The sequence below is a fragment of the Mytilus galloprovincialis genome, chromosome 10 (assembly GCF_965363235.1).
Source record: "Mytilus galloprovincialis chromosome 10, xbMytGall1.hap1.1, whole genome shotgun sequence".
NCBI classification, from domain to species: Eukaryota; Metazoa; Mollusca; class Bivalvia; order Mytilida; family Mytilidae; genus Mytilus; species Mytilus galloprovincialis.
In genome coordinates, this window is record NC_134847.1 from 57,224,200 (window position 1) to 57,246,359 (window position 22,160).

Below are 22,160 nucleotides of genomic sequence, written 5' to 3' on the forward strand. Positions count from 1 at the left end.
GACTGAAAGTAAAGGGAGAATTCAAGTATTAGTTTAAACCCTTAGATATTCAATGCATATACATATTTAATTATGCTGCACAGCCCTATGAGACATGTGCAAATAATAATCATTGATAAAAGTGCATCTCAACTTTTCATTTCAGGATATACTTGGATGGGAACTACAGTTTTAGCCATAAAAGGAGATCCTATGGGTATTATCATGGTTTAATTTATATTTACAGAAGTGCAGACCATATTTACATGTTATCTTGTCATCAGTCTGATTAAAACCAGCCCCCACTATGCACTTGCGTTTGTAGAAGCATGTAGATAGTGGGGGCTGGTTCTAATCAGGACTCAATCAGACTGTTGTGTCATATATTTGAGTTCAATTTTAAAAAATATTTACCTAACAGTTTTGTGATTTTTGGCAATAACTCCTTCAGTCCATCCCACCAAGGAATTCCTGCAAACAAAAATATACATTTATCATTAATTCTATCTATTTCTCATCATATTCATTTAACACTAAAATGAATATTGTAAACGACTAAAGAACAAGAGGCTCATAAAAGCCTTGATTGTTCACTTGGCAAAATAAAGGACAATCAGATGTTCTTTTTTTTCATCATTTTTTGCACTCTATGAATATGTTTTGGCACTGAATACTTAGTTTCAAAAATACAGATTTTCAATAGCATTCATGTTAAATCAAGAAGAATAACCCATTTTTGTTATTCGGTAACAGGGTCACAATAGCTATTTTCAAAAGATTCAAGATCAGGATTATATTTTTCTAGCCAAGTCTTCCAATCCTCCCAATTTTTTACTCCTCTCAAAATAGCCCTCAACTGTATAATAATTATAATATCAAACAGAAATCAAATTGTTTTCAAATCATATTAAATATGGTTTTACCCAAATTTATAAAAATCATCATTGAAGCCCAAAAACTCTTATATATGGGGTAAAATGTCTGGTTCAGTCACATGAGCTTCTTCTTCTCTGGATCTTTACACCCTTTATAGGGTAACCATACTTTCATATGTCGAACAGTTCCACCAGCAAAAAATAAATGAAGAATATTAAAATTAACAATCGTAACACAACAACATCATATACACTATTTACATTTTTCTTCCATAATGCAAAACTTTGTGTGTATTGTATTCAGTTTTTTTCATGTTTTCTTTTGATATTATTTCACCCTGAAATTTTCGTACTATAACACAAGCTTACACAGTCACAAGGGGGGGTCATACACCTCAAACATGATGATGATTTAAATTTAAAGGATCTTTTCTTTTTCTTCTTCAGTTACAGAAAACCATGTTTACTTTCAGGCACATGCCTGGTTAGTTTTTTTTTCAGAATGATTTATTTATAAATTTTTGTTATGTCAAATATTTGTTATATTCTCAGTTTTTTTGTTTTTTTGTTTTTTATTTTTTTGGTTTTTTTTCTAATAACTCCTTGTTGTATAGTTCTGTATTACCCTTAATTAATTCATGACAGTTTCATTACCCTTTTGTGTCAACTTTTCACTAGTGATCACTTATCACAAAAGTTACTTTTTATGACTAATCTTGTAATCTGTTATGATCTAGTATGTCTTTTTTAAATGTACTGTTAGTGAAAGGCAACTTCATAAATTTCGCGGGATTTAGAGTAACTTCCCTTTCAAATATTTTACAGTAAAGTGTTGAGACTGAGTCTAGATTGAGCTTATTTCTAAACCTGATAATTTATTTCTAATTATTTATTTTTGTTTGTTGTGATTTTCTCTGAATATTTTTTTCAATGGATTTGATTAAAATCAATTGCTTAACAAAACCAGAGAGTGAATTTATCTTTGGCATACTTCTCAATATCTGTAATGTAATGAACACGGGTCTCACTAATTAGCGACAACAAGCGTCAAGAAGCGACAACAAGCGTCGACAAGCGACAAGAAGCGACAACAAGAATTATTTTAGCGACAACAAGCGACAAGAAGACTATTTAGCGACAAGAAAACATTTTTTTTTATTAGATAATAAAGAAATTTGTATTTAATGGTTTTTTTTAAATATACGAGCAGATATGTCTAATTAAAATGTTTTATTTGATAGACGAAGAAATGAAACATTTATGAGGAAGAAAGAGATTGTGAAGTTTATATTAGTATATTGGGGTACAAGTCAAATCGGCACCTGGTCAAATCGGCACCCATAGAAAAAGTCAAATCGGCACCTGGTTAAATCGGCATCTAGTCAAATCGGCACCAAATTAAAATCAATTTGGCATCCAATAATATTTGATAAGATATACATATATAAACTATTCCAAATATCTATTAATCTTTCTATTTTTAATTATTTTGGGGTTGGATTGTCACGGACTGGAAGTTCTTTCATAATATTAGGAATAAATATTACAGTATATGTTCCTAACGGAATAAATGGTATAGAATATTTGTTCTAACAGGAATAGATATTATGACAATGTTTATAACAAAGTTTCCATTGGAACTTTAGTTAGGTGGAACACATATACGTTGACAGGATTAAATAATTAGATACAATGATAAAAATGAAGTCCTAGATTTATCAGTTACATAAATTAATTAACATTTTTGTTGTTTTAACTATTTACAGGTAGCTATTGCTGTTTTTTCTTCAAAAACTTAATAAAACAATGAAGCCCTTAAATACCCAAGCTGTTGTTTAATTACGAGAATATAACAACAATACAAAGGAAAACCACGAGTCCCTTTCATGATACTATCAAATAAAGCATACTAAGTAGCAATTAAGGTGGGTTTTTTTTTAAGGAAACTTCAATCAGCATTAAACCAACAATCATGCAAAATGTTCAACTGGTTAAAACATGCATAAGAATATCCAATACTCTGAATACACATTACGTTGAACGAAAAATACATACAGAAACCTTGGGGGCCACTTCAATACTTAATTGATAGGGGTGCCGCTGTGTTTCTGTTACCCCACCCTTGACCTTATCATATATTTTTGATAGTTTTCCTGACCTATTCACATATGTTCAAGCTTGAAAAGGTGACCTATTCCAGGGGCACATCCTATGACCTTGTTTGTACAAAGTGGACCCCCGAGATAGAAACACCCCACACCCACCCAAAAAGACAATAAATGTAAATATGTCAATATATGGATTACCCCTTCTTTGTTTATTTTTTTTTGTTCAAAAAACTGAAACAGAACATGTATTAAACATATCTAACATGGGTGCCGAAATGACTACATCGGGTGCCGATTTAACCAGGTGCCAAATTGACTAGGTGCCGATTTGACTATACCCGGTGCCGATTTGACCAGGTGCCGATTTAACCAAGTGCCGATTTGACTAGAATTCAGTATATTGGTAGATGAAGAAATTTAACATTTGTGAAGAAGAAAGAGATTGAGCTTCTTTTTTTATTTTTAAATATGAAGAATATGTATAAGATAATGTATGTATCTGTTTTTATCAAAGTCAAAGTATGAATAAACGAATGGATATATATGGAGCGGGCATAATGGAATATAATATTTGATTCATTTGCTTAATACTATGCTCTAAGTGTACTCTTGTTATGTCAATTCGATGCTTTATTTGTAGAACTCTCAGCCACGCTTTGCCATCTTTATTATTTAAGCGTGTTTCCAGATCCCACGACGAGGACGTGGTTCTACCTTGGGGTCCATATATTTTTTTTTTACTTTCTTGTCGCTAAAATTATTTTCTTTTGCATATTCTTTTAATATTTATTGCAATAATTAATTTTAATTAAAAAAAAATGTTTTCTTGTCGCTTAATAGTTTCTTGTCGCTTGTTGTCGCTAAAATAATTCTTGTTGTCGCTTCTTGTCGCTTGTTGACGCTTGTTGTCGCTAAAATTCTTGTTGTCGCTAATTAGTGAGACCGATGAACACTGCACTGTCGTCATACAAAAGTTGTTTCCCCTTGTAAAAAAAAGCTTGCCGGTTTGAGCAATAACTGTTTATTTTTAATTCAGAGGCAATATATAGTATTTAAAGTTTAAAATGCCTGTCGAATCCGTTGTGGAAGAACAGCCGAAGGAGACAGAAGCTCCAGTAGACAGAGAAAAGGTATAAAAGCACAACAACGTCAAGTTTCAAAAAATGATGTCCCTTTTGCACAGGCACTTGACTTGTTTCTATCAAATTATGTGTGATTTACTATCCACACCAATACGTTTAGATAGCTATAAGTATTTGTACAGATTTGGACAATAAAAAAAGCACAATATTTATCATGTTTATTAGCACAAAAATGTAAATATCCTACCGTAGTCTACAAATTATCGGTCATCTTGTTGCAATGTTGGTTTGTTCGTTATAAATTATGTATGTACATAATGTATGTACTCAAGATTCCGCCAAATATAGACGCACCCCTTGATTGACTGCTAGGGTACAGCGGATCCATGTACACTTCCTAAGAATTAATGGAGATGTGTCCTTTACAATATATTCCCACCACCAGAACAATCCCTACCCAACACCGCCCAAGGGAGCGTGTAGGACACTGGGAAGTCTGTTATTATGGTGGAGGAAGCCGAAGTACTCGGAGAGAACCACCAGGCCACTCGGTGGAAACAGACAAACCAGAGAGATATATCAGAAGATTGATCTCCAGGTCAAAGTAGGGAAGAACTTTGACCAACTGAGGCCCCCTAAGTACCCATTCTAGTTTAAACTCCGGTCTGGGTACCAGAGATGTTTGTGAGAGGGTGAAAATTACCCTTCTGATGTACTGATATTTTAAGCACCCTGAGTGAGAATCGAACTCTGGACCTTCAGCACTGTAGCCATCGGTCTTAACCACTAGACCACAAACTCACAATGTGTTTGTACTTATCACATGAGAAAACTCCACATTGACATCACTACGCTATTACCAGCTTCCAAAATTAGTGCAGAATACGTTTTCCCTTCTCTTTTAAATAAAAATCATTTCTAAAGATATGTTTCCATTGTTATTGAAAAGTTTTGTACACAAACGCCATTTTTCTAATTATGACCATTTCAAACCTGCCTTCTAAATGCCTAAAACATTTCAGAACTTCACCAAATCCCACTTCCAGCCTCCATTGCTTTGTGTACATTCCATTCAGCCTCATCAATCTTAGTGGCAGACAAAAAAGGTCAAGGAAATCATATTTTTATGAATTCAAAATGACAAGCACCTTACATGTACGTCTTACACAATTTTCCTGCACAAAAAAACAAAAAAAAAACATCCAAAATGAAATGAAAACTATATGAAAAAACAGTGTTAATGCCATCATTTTTTTTAGGAATGTAGAGTTGGTTAATTAAAAAAACATTTACATTTATTTTTCATTGAAAAAAATTTGATTCAATTTATCAGTCAAGGGTCTAACTTAAATAAGTTATCAGAGAAGAATAACAAACATGTGTTATTACAGACACTTTAATGAGTTGTCTACTCTGTAATACCATATGTTTGTTATCAGTTAAATATCTCATAAATATTTTATCTTTATGAGTACTTGGGAATTCTTAAAACTTTGCACACAAGGTAATATAACATAGGTGTGCTATGCATGATTGGTAAACTATGAGCTGTTATATCTTTGTACATGTTGTAAAGATTAGTATACTTAAAGAAAATTATAGTATCAATAGAACTTGAGAAAAATTTAACAAAATAAAGGTTGTATATTTTCCCTTTGAAACATGTAACATACATATGTTATCACAGTTTTTTGATATTTTAGCCCACAATAACAACATGTATGTTATTTTCTCTAATAACTTGTTTAAGTTAGACCCTTGACTGTTTATAAAGATCAATATTTTGACCATCATGTCCGTACATTGTAGTTAAATATTCATACATGTACAAAATTCCATTGATGTCAAATGTCATGGCTAAAATTGAGGTTTCCTGTTGAATAAACCCCAAAATTATTACGAACTATTTCAAAGCAATATTACATGTATACTAACAAATAATATACTTGCCTAAGACTGAAAAAAATCCCCTAATTAAGAATAGAGCAATTTGATTGGATCGAACGATTCAATCCATCACATGGTTTTGACGCCATTGGAATTTAAATGTAAACAAACAGTGTCAACTGCTTTAGTATGGAACAACGTCATACATTGAGTGACTAAGAAACAATTACGAGTAACTTACAATGTACATGTAGCTTAACAATACAGGGTAATAAAAAATCAAAGCTCAGTCTACAGAAAAAATAAGAAAAAAATGCCCATAGGTGAACGACTTACCAACATAGCAGGATACATTTGTTTTGTTTTAAAGTCAATATTTCTGGACAACCACTTCTTCATTTTAATTTTTTTGCTTAAGGTTCATGTGCCTAAAATGACTGAGTGGGTCTTTTCACCACCAAACACCACCGTACACCACCGAACACCCTAAAAACCAACGTACACTAAGAAAAACAGTGATATTTTACAATAAAATGATAAAATAATTCAAATTACGTTTATTTTCATTAATATTAAGAGTTTCATGAGCATTATTTGTATGTTAAAGTCTAAAATCAATATAATGAAAAACCTCTCCGGATGCATAATTTTTTCCGGATTCACGGTATGTGTACAGTATAAATAATAAAATACAAATACATTTATAATTTAATAGTAATCAGTTCAACTATCCTTGATCTATTTCATCAGTTATATTTTGATATTTGTTTCTGATAAATATTTTATCGAAGACATAGTCATAGAAGGGGAAAAAATGGACTAAAAATATATATATTATATATATACATTTGTATTTCAAAAAGGGAGACTTATCTCTGCCATCAAATTATAGACCGATATCCTTAATCAGTTGTGTAGGAAAAGTTATGGAAAGAGTTGTGTTTAAGCACTTATACAATCATTTAAAAGCTAATAAATTAATTTATGAGTATCAATCAGGATTTCTCCCTAAAAATTCAACTGTTCATCAACTCCTAGAAATATATAATTGCATATTAAACTCCTTGGGAAAAAAAGATATAAACTGTTTTGTATTCTGTGACTTCTCTAAAGCTTTCGACAAAGTTTGGCATAGGGGTCTTATATGTAAAATGAAAGCGTATGGTGTTGACGGAAACGTATTGAATTGGTTTCAGGATTATCTACACGACAGAAAACAGAGAGTAGTATTAAATAACTCGTCTTCTTCCTTCTGTAATGTCTCAGCTGGTGTTCCCCAGGGATCAGTTCTGGGCCCTCTTCTCTTTGTCTTATATAAATGTATTAATGATATTGCTGATAAGCTTACTTCACTGTGTCGGCTATTTGCTGACGACACATCATTCAATTATTCTGGTAACGACGGAGAACAGATTAAATCTGTTATAGATCGCAACTTAAAAGAGCTGGATGTTTGGTCTTCTAAATGGCTTATGTCATTTAACCCAGATAAAACCGAAATTATGATATTTTCAAATATTGAGACTCCAGACCTTAGCTTTTCCTTAAATGGTAAAAATATACCTTTAAGTACATCTCATAAGCACCTGGGAGTTAATTTCAGTAGTGACGCAAAATGGAACAATCATATTGAAAGTATAATTATAAGTGTAAAGAAACACTTAAATGTTCTACGTAAACTTAAATACCGATTATCTCGAAATAATATAGAAAAACTATACTTAGTTTTTATTCGACCAATTTTTGAATATGCCACGGAAGTGTGGGATAATTGTGGAATAGGCTACTCACATAAATTAGAAAATTTGCAATCAGAGGCCGCAAGAATAGTAACAGGTCTACCAATATTTACAAAAACTGAAACCTTATATTCTGAGGTTGGCTGGGAATCTCTTTTTGAAAGAAGAAGGAGAAGAAAATTACAGATGTTTTATAACATGAACCAAAAGCATGCACCAGAATATTTATGTAATCTTGTACCTCCTTGTGTACAAAGTACAACCAACTACCCGTTGCGAAATGGTCATGATATTATTTTTCCATTTTGTAGACTTTCCCTTACTACTGAATCGTTTATTCCCTCTACTATACGTGAATGGAATAAACTTGATCCAAAAATTCGCAGTGTCGACTCTATTTCTAAACTTAAGAAAGAATTAAAAAGCGATAGTCTATTATGTAAAATTGAAACGTTTTATTTGTACGGCCCAATGAAATTAAATATAATCTTAACGCAATTGCGATGTTCCGCTTCATTCTTAAACAATGACCTATTTAGAGCTAATATTATAGATGATCCTTCTTGCCATTGTGGGTCCGATATTGAGGATGTCTACCATTACTTCTTCGTTTGCCCAAAATACACATTATGTAGAAAAACCTTATTCCATAACCTCAACTGGCTATCTGAAAACTTTGTTTTAGATTCAAAACTATTAATTTGCAGACACTTGGAACTTTCGAACGAACAAAATATTCAAATTTTCAAACATGTTCAAAATTTCATAAAAAGGTCAAACAGATTTCTTATACCTTGATAGAGCGTTATTATTACTGACACGGAACGTCATCATTGTCATCAATTCACAAGTCATCGTCACAGAATTATATGGCTATTCAAACTTTCTTTTTCTCTTTTTACTTTCTATCCTCTTTGTTCACCTATCAAAGCTAGTATTATATTGCATAAATTGTTTGTTTTATATGCATGTCCAATATATTATACTATTATTGTAACTTTATATTGTATTATGAAGAAGACTTCATAAGTATGATTTACTTGTGTCTAATCTATTTTGCTTTAATTCAGCAAATAAAATATGTTTAAACTAATATATTTGTGGTCTGCAGAGTTCAAAAAGTGTGGTGTTATAGACTCTCCTTTTCTGTTCTATGTAGATATTTGGTCCCTTAATCTTATGATTTGTTGAAAAAATAACTTAAATAATTTTTTGAGATCACATTTATAATGATAAAATACATTTTTGGGGTGTTCAGTGGTAAAAGACCTACCGAAAATGACTGTGTTTTCACCTCAAAACCTGACTAGGTGCATGCCCATTTAACCAGGCGCTGATTCCATGTTTGCCCTCTTTCACTTTTGCACAATACACATTGGCATCCTTTTTATTGGTTTTGTGTTTAAAAATTTTGTTATTTAGTTTTGGTTAGTGTCTAAAACAATTTATTGATATTTGGAATTCTGCACTGCTTGACCTTAGAATTTGCGCCTCTTGAACATATATATAACAATCACTTTTCCATTGTGGTGTCAAATATTTATGTCAAGTAATTGCAGACAAATAGCCATTAGGTGTTTTGCTAATAGCTATAAATATTTTTTTTCTTTCTTTCCTAATAAATATGATAAATGGACATTTTGAAAATGTTTTTTGCATTGAATAAATCTTAATTATGTTTTGGTAAAGTGTTTTGCTATGAATATATTTTTTTCAATTGTTCAAAATAAAGTGACATTCTGACAAAAATTTTTGTGTTGAATAAATCTAAATCAAGATTTGGTTAGTGTACTTGTAGTGTTGTCATTGTTTTCTTAAAAAAGTGCCTTTCTTTCTTGTGTTGTATTTGAATATTTTTTGTATAAACTTTTGGGTGTGTACAATGTACAATGTACATAAAGGATGCATTCTAAACAAATACTTTCTGGGACATTACATTTAAGCCAATTCACAAAAAATGGAAAACACAGTTACAAACAGAAAATTAGGTTTGTTGTTTCTTCAATGATAATAACTTTCTTGTCATTTCAGACATGTCCTTTGTTACTGAGGGTATTTTGTAATCAGGGTAGACACCATCAGTTAGGTGATTTCCAGAGAGGACAGACACCAAGTAATGAACTTCAAATTTATACATGGTAAGTGTTATTTGAGTGTAAAATAGATTTGTTTTTTACCAATCATTTTTTGCCAAAATTGCTATTTTTTAAAACTGTTTTCCATAGTTGTTATATCCTTACATGCTTCTGCAAGCATGTTCTAAAATAAATCAAGTTTTGCTTAAATTTACAGATGAACGGCAATATCAAAATAAGGAAATGTAATATAAAATATGATTGCCAATGAGATATAAATATCTATGAAGATCAAAGACAATGAAAGAGGCAAACTGTGTTCACTGTATTACCAATGATTACTTGAACATGTTGAACAAAGAGTAAAGGCGAAATGCATATATACTGTAGTAAGCTTTAAACATTATTAGATTATAGGATAAAACCCTGAAACATTAATTAATTATGCATATATACTGTAGTAAGCTTTAAACATTATTAGATTATAGGATAAAACCATGAAACAACATAAATGAAATAAGGCAAAGCCATTTTAGGTCAAATTTGCCTTAGTGAGTAGAAAAATTCCCTACTGGCTAGAGCTACATGTATAAGAATCACTTTAGAAGAAAAAAATTAAAAGAAAGAAAGAATTATAACAATACATGTACACGTATTTTTTAAATGCTGAACTTCATTGATAAATTATTCTTACAGTAACAATTTTACATAAATATTTTCAGGAAAGATGCAACATTGAAGGAATTAACAAGTTTAGTAAAAGAAGTAAATCCAGATTCTAGAAGGAAAGGAACATTTTTTGATTTTGGCATAGTGTATCCAGATTTAAGAACTCCAGTGTACAGACTACGGGAAATTGGTACAACCTGTTCAGGTCATCGAGGTCAAGATGATAATGTTACTTTAGCCTCCAAAAGATTTCAGACAGGAGATTATATAGACATAGCAGTAACACCACCAAGAAGTGGTCTTCCAATGAGAAGAGGTGGACGGCCATTTTGAATTTAATGTAAAATGTTATGTGCTTGAATTTATGAATTGACTACAGTTGAAAATGAACTCTCAACAGTGAAAATAGTCTAATCAGAGAGAGGCAGCAGAAATGTATAGCAAGGAGTTGAAACTTTCAATGTACAATGGTTGAAAAAAAACTTTTATATATCATATATTTCTTTTTAATTGTGGTTTACTGAAATTATTATTAATGCAATTAAGTTACATAAATTGATGAAAGATCACAAAGTACATATCGTTGTTGAAAATGGAATTTCAAGCAATTTAGTTTTTTGTTTTTTTGGGTTTGTTTTCCTTCATGTAAAATTGTGCTGATGTGGTAATAAAAGAAAAATGTGTAAACCCTGGACAAAATGACAAGAAGTATTCTAAACAATCATGTACTGACATGCAACTTTCTATTCTAAGATACATGTACATGCATGACAATATTTTTATAAGCCTTTTTCTTCATCTATTTTAATAAATATAAAGTATGGTAATGTAAAAGGAATAACGAAATAAATCTTTTAAACTAGAATTACCATTGTATGAATATACAGGCTATTTCAGAAAAAAATGTGTATCCTGGGTGAAGGATGCCTAGGAAACTAAGGGGTACCACCAACACATAAAATAAAGTGCAATATTTGTATTACATAGAAATTTGAACTTTTGTCCCCCCTCAACATATTAATCAATATTTTTTTTTCTGGAATAGCTCTGAGTAAACATTCCTTCATCATGGTTTCAATAACTCATCTGATTGTTCATTTGAGCACCTGAATCAAGTTTCATTAAATCATTTTACTTTGTACAAAATAAAAGTTCCATTTTTAAATTGTTTCATTTTTGTGACCCTGAAGATGTTTTAAGGCCTTCTAGTATCAAGGTAGAGTCGAGAATATTTCATAAATGTGATAATATACTGTGGATTCATTTTTATACGACCGCAAAAAAAAAAAAAATGGTCGTATTTTGGTATCATGTCGTCAGCGTTGTCCGAAGACGTATTGTTTCCGGATAATAACTAAAAAAGAAAAAGAAATCAAAAAATATTTAAGACAATGTTTATAACCACAAAAGGAAGCTTGGGATGTATTTTGGGGGTTATGGTCCCAAAGGGGCCGAAAATAGCATTTATCTAGTTTCAGGGCAAAAAGTTGTGTATTAGTATTTCAATTGGTCTGTAATTGTACCACAATGTTTAATACCATAAGTAGAAGGTTGGGATTTATTTTAAGGGGTTATTAGGCAAACGGTCTAGAAATTAAGGGCCAAAAACAAGCATTTTTCTAGTTTCAAGACAATAACTTGTGTGTAACTGTATTGATCTCTCTGACATTGTACCACAAGTTTCCATATAACACAGGGTAGGCTGGGAATCAGTTTGGGGTTAATTTTTCCAAATATGTAGGAATAAGGGGCCAAAAAAAAGCATTTCTCTAGTTTACAGACAGTAACTTGTGTTTAAGTGTATGGATCTCTATAGTATCTCTAGTGTCTCTAGTTTACAGACAATAACTTGTGTCTAAGTGTATGGATCTCTTTATTTTTTTACAAGAAGGTTCAATACCACTAAAGGAAGGTTGGGATTGATATTTGGGGTCATGGCCCCAATAGTTAAGGGATTAGGGACCAAAAAGGGGTGCCTAAAATAATCATTTTTGTAGTTTTCAAACAATAACTTATGTTTAAGTGTATGAATCTCTCTGAAATTAAACCACAAGTTTCCATGCCATGAAGGAATGGTAAGTATTGACTTTGGGGGGGTTATGGCTCGAAATGTTTCGGAATTGAAATGTTTCGGAATTAGGGGCAAAAAATCGTAAAAACTAGGTATTTCTGGTCAATGGACAATTAAGACAATTTAAAAGCAGTGTAAGGGAGGTAATTCTCAAACATTTAACATACAATGTTGGGTATTTTTTTGGGGATTTACCTCTCTCACACTACTTGTATATTATGTATAAAGAAATGTCAGGTTTTGGATTTTGCCAAAAAAAGAGGAGGGGGGAGGGGTGGTAATTGTTTTCAATTTTTTGTCTTCAAATTTCTCAAATTCTAAATTTTTGAAAAGTTAAAAGAAGAAAACTTTACACAATATTGCGCAATAGATGTGTAAGATCTTGACATTTGTTTTGTGTCAAAAACTCATATTATGTCAAAAATTTGATCGCTATCCAAATTCAGAGCTGTATCAAGCTTGAATGTTGTGTCCATACTTTCCCCAACTGTTCAGGGTTCCACTTCTACCCCTTTCGAAGCACCTGGTTTTTCAATGGTACATGTACCAATTTTTTGTGGATTGAGGAAAAATTGTATTGTCGTTGATATATAATTTGGTGGTTTTGGCAAAATCTGCATATATTCCTTTAAAAAAATTGTAATTTATTGAACATTAAGATTTGTGGTTCCCCAGTACCAACAAAATCCTTGAAAATTAGTATCCAATGAATATTAATGAATCCACAGTATACATATTCCCAGTTTACCAGAATACTACATGTATGACTTACAATAATGTAGCAACTGGAATAAAAAATATGTCCATCACAAAATATGTTTTATGTATGGCCTAAACTAATGACCATGAACAAACCAAAAAACGTCTGTATCAACTCATCCCAACAATATCAGCAGATCTTTAATAAGATGTCATTTTATGCCCATTTCTAGTTACTCTTTCTTACGAAAACTTACAGTTGATCTTGTTGATAATTCATCTTCTGTGTAGAAATCCTTGAGGAGATTGTCAGAGGAATTATTGCGAAACCTATCCTAGTTTTCCATAGATTCACCTGCAAGTTACCTGTCCATTTAAACTTTTGTAAGTTCTATTGTCCCATTGAACAAATACAACAGGTAAAGTTCTCTGTATAGTTTATTTGATGAGACCTTTAAATTTCTTCCAAGAGAAATCTATCACTCATTGATTAATCTACCTGAGTAAAAAAAAATCTTCCAAATAAATGAAAATACACTTGTAATTGTTCAATGTACCCTGGTTGGTTTTTTTTTATTCTGCATTCAAAACTGATTTTTTTTTATATTCATGAAAGGATGGCAATAGTGTATTTATTAGGACAGAAATCAATATAATAGATGCCCATGCAAGGTGTATGAATGTGTGTTTTTTGTTTATTTTTCAAATTCTGTAAACCAACTTATCTTCACAAATAGTTATTCATCTCAACTTATTCCTTTAATGTTGTTTTCTTAGCTATGTCTTTGATTAGATTAATAATTTTCTTGCTCTTATAATAATAAAACACAACACCACAAAATTGCTTGCAAAAATTAGTTGGTTTTCATGTTTGGAGCTGGCATGTCAGTTAACTGCTAGTAGTCTGTTGTTATTTATGTATTATTGTCATTTTGTTTATTTTCTTTGGTTACATCTTCTGACATCAGACTCGGACTTCTCTTGAACTGAATTTTAATGTGCGTATTGTTATGCTTTTACTTTTCTACACTGGTTAGAGGTATAGGGGGAGGGTTGAGATCTCACAAACATGTTTAACCCCGCCGCATTTTTGCGCCTGTCCCAAGTCAGGAGCCTCTGGCCTTTGTTAGTCTTGTATTATTTAAATTTTAGTTTCTTGTGTACAATTTGGAAATTAGTATGGCGTTCATTATCACTGAACTAGTATATATTTGTTTAGAGGCCAGCTGAAGGACGCCTCCGGGTGCGGGAATTTCTCGCTACATTGAAGACCTGTTGGTGACCTTCTGCTGTTGTGTTTTTTTATTTTGGTCGGGTTGTTGTCTCTTTGACACATTCCCCATTTCCATTCTCAATTTTATTGGTTTGCATCTTTTTTTCTATCTGTATTTCTTTCAGCTGGATTGCAATAAATAAATAGGGGTAAACGCAGTGTAAAATTAAGAATCATTTATTAATAAGTGATTCCGAATCTTCAAACACTTTATGGAAGTTTTTCCATCGTAATGATGGATTTTACATTTCTATGAAGTTATTGTGTAGAGATTGATAATTTAGTCTTAGATGCACGATTATTTTTATTAGTTGTTAGAGCCTTTGAACTGGCTGTCAGATAACTGCAAGTACTCTCAGATCTGTTCTTAGTGTCTTCTTGTGGTGTGGGTGTACAAGTACCAGGCCATATCCACTTGTATTTTTGTTAATCTGATGAGTTAAGCCTTTTCAACTGATTTTAATAGTTTGTTGTCGAGCCTGCAACTTTTGTTGCAGATAGCTCGACATAGGGATAGTGATCCGGCGGCGGCGGCGGCGGCTACGGCGGCGGCGGCGGTGTTAGCTAACTTCTTAAAAGCTTTATATTTTAGAAGGTGGAAGACCTGGATGCTTCATACTTTGTATATAGATGCCTCATGTTACGAAGTTTCCGTCAGTCACATGTCCAATGTCCTTGACCTCATTTTCATGGTTCAGTGACCACTTGAAAAAAAAGTTCAAATTTTTATGTTGAATTCTCTCTAATTATAAGTAATAGGATAACTATATTTTATATGTGCGTACCTTGCAAGGTCCTCATGTCTGTCAGACAGTTTTCACTTGACCTCGACCTCATTTCATGGATCAGTGAACAAGGTTAAGTTTTGGTGGTCAAGTCCATATCTCAGATACTATAAGCAATAGGGCTAGTATATTCGGTGTATGGAATGACTGTAAGGTGTACATGTCCAACTGGCAGGTGTCATCTGACCTTGACCTCATTTTCATGGTTCAGTGGTTATAGTTAAATTTTTGTGTTTTGGTCTGTTTTTCTCATACTATATGCAATAGGTCTACTATATTTGTTGTATGGAATGATTGTAAGGTGTACATGTCTAGCGGGCAGATGTCATGTGACCTTGACCTCATTTTCATGGTTCAGTGGTCAATGTTAAGTTTTTGAGTTTTGGTCTTTTTATCTAATACTATATGCTATAGGTCAACTATATTTGGTGTATGGAAATATTTTATGATCTTTATGTCAGTCGCGCAGGTTTTATTTGACCGTGACCTCATTTTCACGGTTCATTGCACTGTGTTAAGTTTTTGTGTTTTGGTCTATTTTTCTTAAACTATAAGTAATAGGTCAACTATATATGTTGTATAGAAGCATTGCTAGCTGTACATGTCTGCCTGGCATGGTTCATCTGACCTTGACCTCATTTTCAAGGTTCATTGGTCTTTGTTTAGTTATCTTGGTTAATGTTAAGTTTATGTGACAGTTGTTATAAAGCTTAACCTTATACTTAGGACTATCAACATAATATCAATGATTAGTATAGAAGGCGAGACATTTCAGTGTGTGCACTCTTGTTCTTATGTTGTACTGTTATACCACCATCACAGGTTGAGGATCCTGCTAACATGTTTAACCCCGCCACATTATCTATGTATGTATGTGTCTGTCCTAAGTAAGGAGCCTGTAATTAAGTGGTTGTTGTTTGATTATGTGTTACATATTTGTTCTTCGTTCATTTTTTTATATAAATGAGGCCAGTTGTTTTATTGTTTGAATTAATTTACATTGTCATATCGAGGTCTTTTTTAGCAGACTATGCAATATGGGCTTTTCTCATTGTTGAAGGCTGTATGGTTACTTATAAGGGTTAATTTCTATGTCATTTTGGTCTCTTATGGTGAGTTGCCTCATTGGCAATCACACCACATCTTCTTTTTTTATATTATTAATAGTGGAAGCAGTTTAGCAATAATTCAGCAGAGTAATGTGGGGTTTTTCCCTAGTTTTGTTGCATTGAATATTGTCATATGCTTACTTTTACCTCTTATTTATAGTTAAATCAAAGAAAATATATGAATATAAAACCAATATAGCAAACAAATTTATTAACTTTATAATAACTTTTTATGTGTCACTTAGAGTGTTGAATGCATGTCACTTAGCAAAGTCTACTGCGGTATATATCAAACTTTTTACTTTATCACTTAAATTTCCTTAATATTTTCCACTGAAATTTTCATCAGAATCACTGAAGCTAGATATATAAAGTGTTTCAAGTTACTATAATCCACAGGTATTTATGAAAGATTTTAGTATATCCACAAAGTGCAAATTAGCATTATATAATTCTTACAAACTAATGAATATGTCTTCGTTTGTTGACAGCTAACAAGCACTATTTTAACAAAATAACTTAGAGTTATCTCCACTTGAATTATCACTAAAATTTTTACATCAAACTTCTGTTGAATAAAAGTCAAACTTTGTATAAAACAAATAAAAGTTACATAGGTGGTGATCCTTTGGGTAGTGGTGGATTGGTTGGTGGTGGTGAAGTTGGCATTGGAGGTTGCTGTTGAGGCTGTTGAGGCTGTTGGGGATACTGATATTGATAATACGGATTGTAGTAGCCCATTTGAGGATATCCGTATGGCATAAATGGATACATATAATTTGGTTGATACAAACTAGATTGTGCAGACATTGCTTGATCAGAAGAAACTGGACGGGTTATGGTACAAGTGGTAACTGGAATTTCTATATCAGTTGTTTTTTTCTTAGGACTTTCACATCTGGATTTAGCAGATGCATGTGTGGCATTACTATTATCATCAAAAATGTTATATGATGACCTTCTTTTGAGTGTGCTGACAATTCCAAGTGCTTTAGGAAGTTCCACATTATCCTCTTTTGGGTCATGTTGTGGGATTTTACAGTTGTAAAATTCTTTAAGTGTTATTAAATCTCTCATCAATAAGTTTGTGCACAGGGAATACTTCATTGGATTGATGGCTTTCAACCTAAGTTTCATTAGGTGCATAAACGATGACTGAGACCTCTCTGCAAATATATCCATTTGCTCTTTTTCATTTTTGACCTCTGTTATGTCACGATTTAATTCTTTGATTTCTTTTTCCATCTCTTTTTTCATTCTGCTGACCTCTGGTTTGTGTTTGTCTCTTCTTCCACAATACTCCCATGAGGTACATGGTTCCTTCATACAATGGGATCTGTCCTTATTTCCATCTGACTTATGGCCGCGAACATGACAAATTGAACAGGTCTGGGTTTTATAAGGCCCTTCAGGCTCAGGTAAGGGGATGAATTTTTCAATTTCTTTCTGAGCTGCAACAGCTTTCCCCAACTTGTCCTTTAATTCTTTTAGTTTATCGACCTGTTTCCCTTGAATCTTTGATAGACTTCCTTTCTCTTCATCTCCTCTGCATGGTTCTTTGTAATTATCATAGGGTTTTGTGCTGGTAGCAGTTTTCAAATTTTTAACTGCAGCTTCAATCTTTCTCCTGTGACCTAGGGGCATACTATCATGTGGGAACATGGTTAACAGGTCTTCTTTGGTCTCCATTGTGCAGATAGTTTCAACATCTGTAAATCCATGATCATTAAATGTGGCAGAGTACTTCTTATAATCAGGACCAAGTTGTAAGAAAAAGTCTTCAGACGTCATTTCGAAACTCATTATTGCCAAAAATGGCTCTTACTTTCCAAGAGAACAAATTTACTAATGCCAATATTTTGTTTAGACTTGGTATATTAAAAATAAACTGGAAGAATCAAATGTAAGATGGGGGTGTTTTCATAGCATGTGTATGTATAGATTCTTATGAAGGTAAATGATTTTTACCTATCTTCACCTGTAAAATGGAACAAACTTTAGAACAGGTTGACAATACCATCATCTTCTTCTACTAAACACAATCAGTTAAAATTCATGCTACTTGCATGAAATTTAAGAATGGATTTTAAAGAAAAACAAGAGAGGCCATATGTAGGGAAAAAAATACCTGAAATTGAAATAGCTAAAATTAAAAGAATGCATCAATCTGGATTAACCTTTTCTGCTATTTCCAAGCAGACTGGTATATGTCAAAAAACTATTAGTAAATACATTTGTGGTGTTGAAAATAACTATAAAGTAAAACAGCCTAAAAGAGACATCATGACCGAAGAAGTGTTAAAAAGTGTGGAATTTTTTAAATATTCAAAACCATCTTTAACTTATTCTGAAATAAGGAAAAAACTGGTTGTAAATGGTATTTGCAATCAACAGAATGTGCCAACTGCTAAATATCTTTCTCATTCTTGTGTACATGAACTTGGATACTCATATAAAAAATTGGAGACTTTACCTGTTGAAACTCAAAAAGATGATATCCAGCTTCAATTTGATAACTTTGTTGAATTTATAAGCCAGAAAAATCCAAGTACTTTACATTTTTTTGATGAAAGTGGTGTAATAAAAACATCTGGCAATAGAAATTATGGAACTTCAGTCAAAGGTTCTAGAGCATTTGAATTACAAAGATATGCTTCTAATGCAAACTATACAATTAATCTGTTGCATTCAAGATTTGGTGTGGACTATTTCAATGTTATTGATGGATCATCAAATAGTTTGGAACTTATTAATTTTTTTGCTGAGGCTATTGATATCAATAACGATAAACTAGCTAATGGACATCAACCCCTGTTTGTGCCTGGAGACACAATCATTATGGACAATTGTGCTTTTCATCATTCACGTATAGTCAACACTAACTTACCTCATCTGCTAAGACCAGCTGGAATTACCTTGAAATACCAACCCCCTTACCACCCTCAACTTAATACTTGTGAATATTGCTTTCACATAATAAAGCAAATATTAAGGTCAAACAGTGATTATACTTTTGACCATACAAGAGCTGCAATATGTGATGCAGTTATAGATGGAATAACGCTTGAAAAATCTGAGAACATTTTTAAACACTGTGGATATATTCATTGAAATTATCTCCCCTGGTTATTGTTGAGTCTGACTGTTCATTTATTATGTAGTTCTTTTCAAACATTAAAGATTCATTCAAAGTGAAAATTTTGCGTTGGATACATTATTTACACGTTTCATCAATTTAGATAAAAATATATTTTAAGAATTACATGAGTAATTTGATTTAGAAAATGCTTTAATTTTGCATCTTGAATAATTTTGAAATCTTGAAAATGACTTTAAAATTTATTTTGCAAACTATTGCAAACTAACCCAACTAAATAATCAATAAGCAATGCACACATGGCTGAGATTCATTTTACTTTCATAAATACTGAAGTATGAACAAACTAATCCCCCCTTAGACAAGCTAACCCTCCTATAGGTAGGTTAATTATACAAAAGTTTGATCAGAAATCAACTTTTAATTTTTGAATCAGTGTTTATATTAAAACCATTAAAAATATATTATTGATATTGAATAAATAAAATGCCACATACAGTTTTCCAGGAGTTCTTATTTAGTATTTGTACATGTATTTTTATCATTGACAGTTCAATTTTTTGTTCAGGTAAATTAATCAATGAGTGATAGATTTCTCTTGGAAGAAATTTAAAGGTCTCATCAAATAAACTATACAGAGAACTTTACCTGTTGTATTTGTTCAATGGGACAATAGAACTTACAAAAGTTTAAATGGACAGGTAACTTGCAGGTGAATCTATGGAAAACTAGGATAGGTTTCGCAATAAATGGTAGCTTATTTTAGTTTTACTATTACAGCACATTTACTACACTTTCCAAATTGTGTGCCATATTCTATTCCCTCATTCAAACATAGTTGGTGGTCATCTTTTTGGTAGCTGAGCTGTCTGTATTTTAATGTGTGTTTTACTTTTTAATGCCCCCACAACACAAAATTCTGTGTCTCTCAGACACAAAAATATCTCAAAGCAAGTACTGTAATGACTTTGTGAAGATGCACACATCAAACTCCTGAATGTTGAGCCTACAACTTCTGTCACAGAAAGCTCTACAAAGAGATAGTGATCTGGTGGCTGCAGCACATTCTTAAAAGCTTTATATTTTAGAAGTTGGAAGACATAGATGCTTATCCTTTGTATATAGAAGCTTTATGTTAAAAAGTTTCAGTCTGTCATATGTCCATTGTCGTTGACCTCATTTTCATTGTTCAGTGACCACTTACAAATTTTTTTGTAATGTTTATTTCTTTCTTATAATTTTATATTATGAGTAAAAGGCTAACTATATTTAGTATGTGCATACCTTGCAAGATCCTCATGCCCACCAGACAGTTTTCATTTGACCTCTACATTGTTTCATGGGTTATGATCAGTGGAACATGCTTTTTTTTGGTCAAGTCCATATATCAGATATTATAAGCAATAGGTCTTCTATATTTGGTGTATGAAATGATTGTAAGGTGTACATGTCCAACTGGAAGGTGTCTCTGACCTTGAAATCATTTTCATGGTCCAGTGGTCAGTAAAGTTTTTGAGTTTTAGTCTTTTTCTCTAATACTATATGCAATAGCTTTTATTTGACCATGACCTTATTTTCACAGTTAATTTCTCAGTGTTAAGTTTTTGTGATTTGGTACATGTATATTTTTCTTAAACTACTGGTACATGTATAAGCAATAGACCACCTTTATTTGTTGTATGGAATAATTGTATGGTAAATATGTCTGTCTGGCAGGTATCATCTGACCTTGACCTTATTTTCATGGTTCATTGGTCAATGTCAAGTTTTCATGGTTGTTTGTTTCTTAGATACTGTATGCATAGATTGATTGTAAGGTGTACAGGTCTGTCTAACATGGTCCATCTGACCTTGACCTCATTTTCTGAACTGAATGATTGCAAGGTGTACATATATTTCTTGTTTGGTTTATCTGACATTGGTCTCATTTTCTTGAATCATGTTAAGTTTGTTTTATAATTGTAGTAAAGCTATATATTTAAGACTATCAACATAAAAGCAATGGTTAGTAAAGAAAGCAAGACATTTCAAAGTGTGCACTCTTGTTTGAATTTTTCCCATCAATTTTATCTAACCAAAAAAAAACTGCTGTTGTATATTGGTATGACGTTGCCCTTGTTGTCATTGTCAGAAAATATTTGTTTCTAAATTAGCAGTTTATGAATCTCTATAAAATTGTACCACAAGGTTCCATAAACCAAAAATAGAAAGTTTGGGATTGATTTTGTGGGTTAAATATGGCCCTAACTGTTTAGGAAAAAGGAGCCAAAAACAGCAATTTTGTAATACTTGGTAAAGATTGCTTATCTCTACCAATTTCAATGTGGTTTAAATCAAAGTCTCGACTTCTATGGGTTCTTAGATATTCCAAATATAACCATGAATTTATGTTTGGCCCTGTTATAAAATTGGTCCATATTTAGGTCCAAAGGGTCCGAAATTAAACTTACCGGTAATTTAATTGAACAAAATTGAATTCTTTTGGTTCTTTGTTATTTATCATGAATCTAAAAATGTATTTAGATTTTTTATTTTCGATCCAAGTTGGTTCAAATTGGGGTCCCAAAATTAAAACTTGTTAGAATTTAAAAAAAAAATTAATATTGGTATATTGGGTTCTTTAATATGATATGCTGAATCTAAATGTGCATTTAGATTTTGGACCCTGTTATCAATTTATTCACATTGAGGTCAAAACGGTAAAAAGTCAAA

General features: G+C 32.2%; 1 protein-coding gene and 1 long non-coding RNA gene across 2 annotated transcripts in view; one reads left to right on the forward strand and one right to left on the reverse strand.

Annotated features, from left to right (window-relative positions):
- Nucleotides 1-453, reverse strand: part of LOC143047926 (uncharacterized) — a 38,874-nt gene extending 38,421 nt beyond the window's left edge. The window contains exon 1 of the long non-coding RNA XR_012969695.1: nt 394-453. This is a non-coding gene — a long non-coding RNA (uncharacterized LOC143047926). The remainder of the gene's footprint in view (nt 1-393) is intronic.
- Nucleotides 454-3,930: 3,477 nt separating this feature from the next.
- On the forward strand, nt 3,931-11,279 carry LOC143047932 (histone deacetylase complex subunit SAP18-like). The gene is made up of 3 exons (XM_076221288.1): nt 3,931-4,092; nt 9,702-9,808; nt 10,468-11,279. The coding sequence occupies exons 1-3, from the start codon at nt 4,027-4,029 to the stop codon at nt 10,745-10,747; spliced, it is 453 nt and encodes a 150-aa protein (XP_076077403.1). The 5' UTR covers nt 3,931-4,026; the 3' UTR covers nt 10,748-11,279.
- Nucleotides 11,280-22,160: the final 10,881 nt, after the last annotated feature.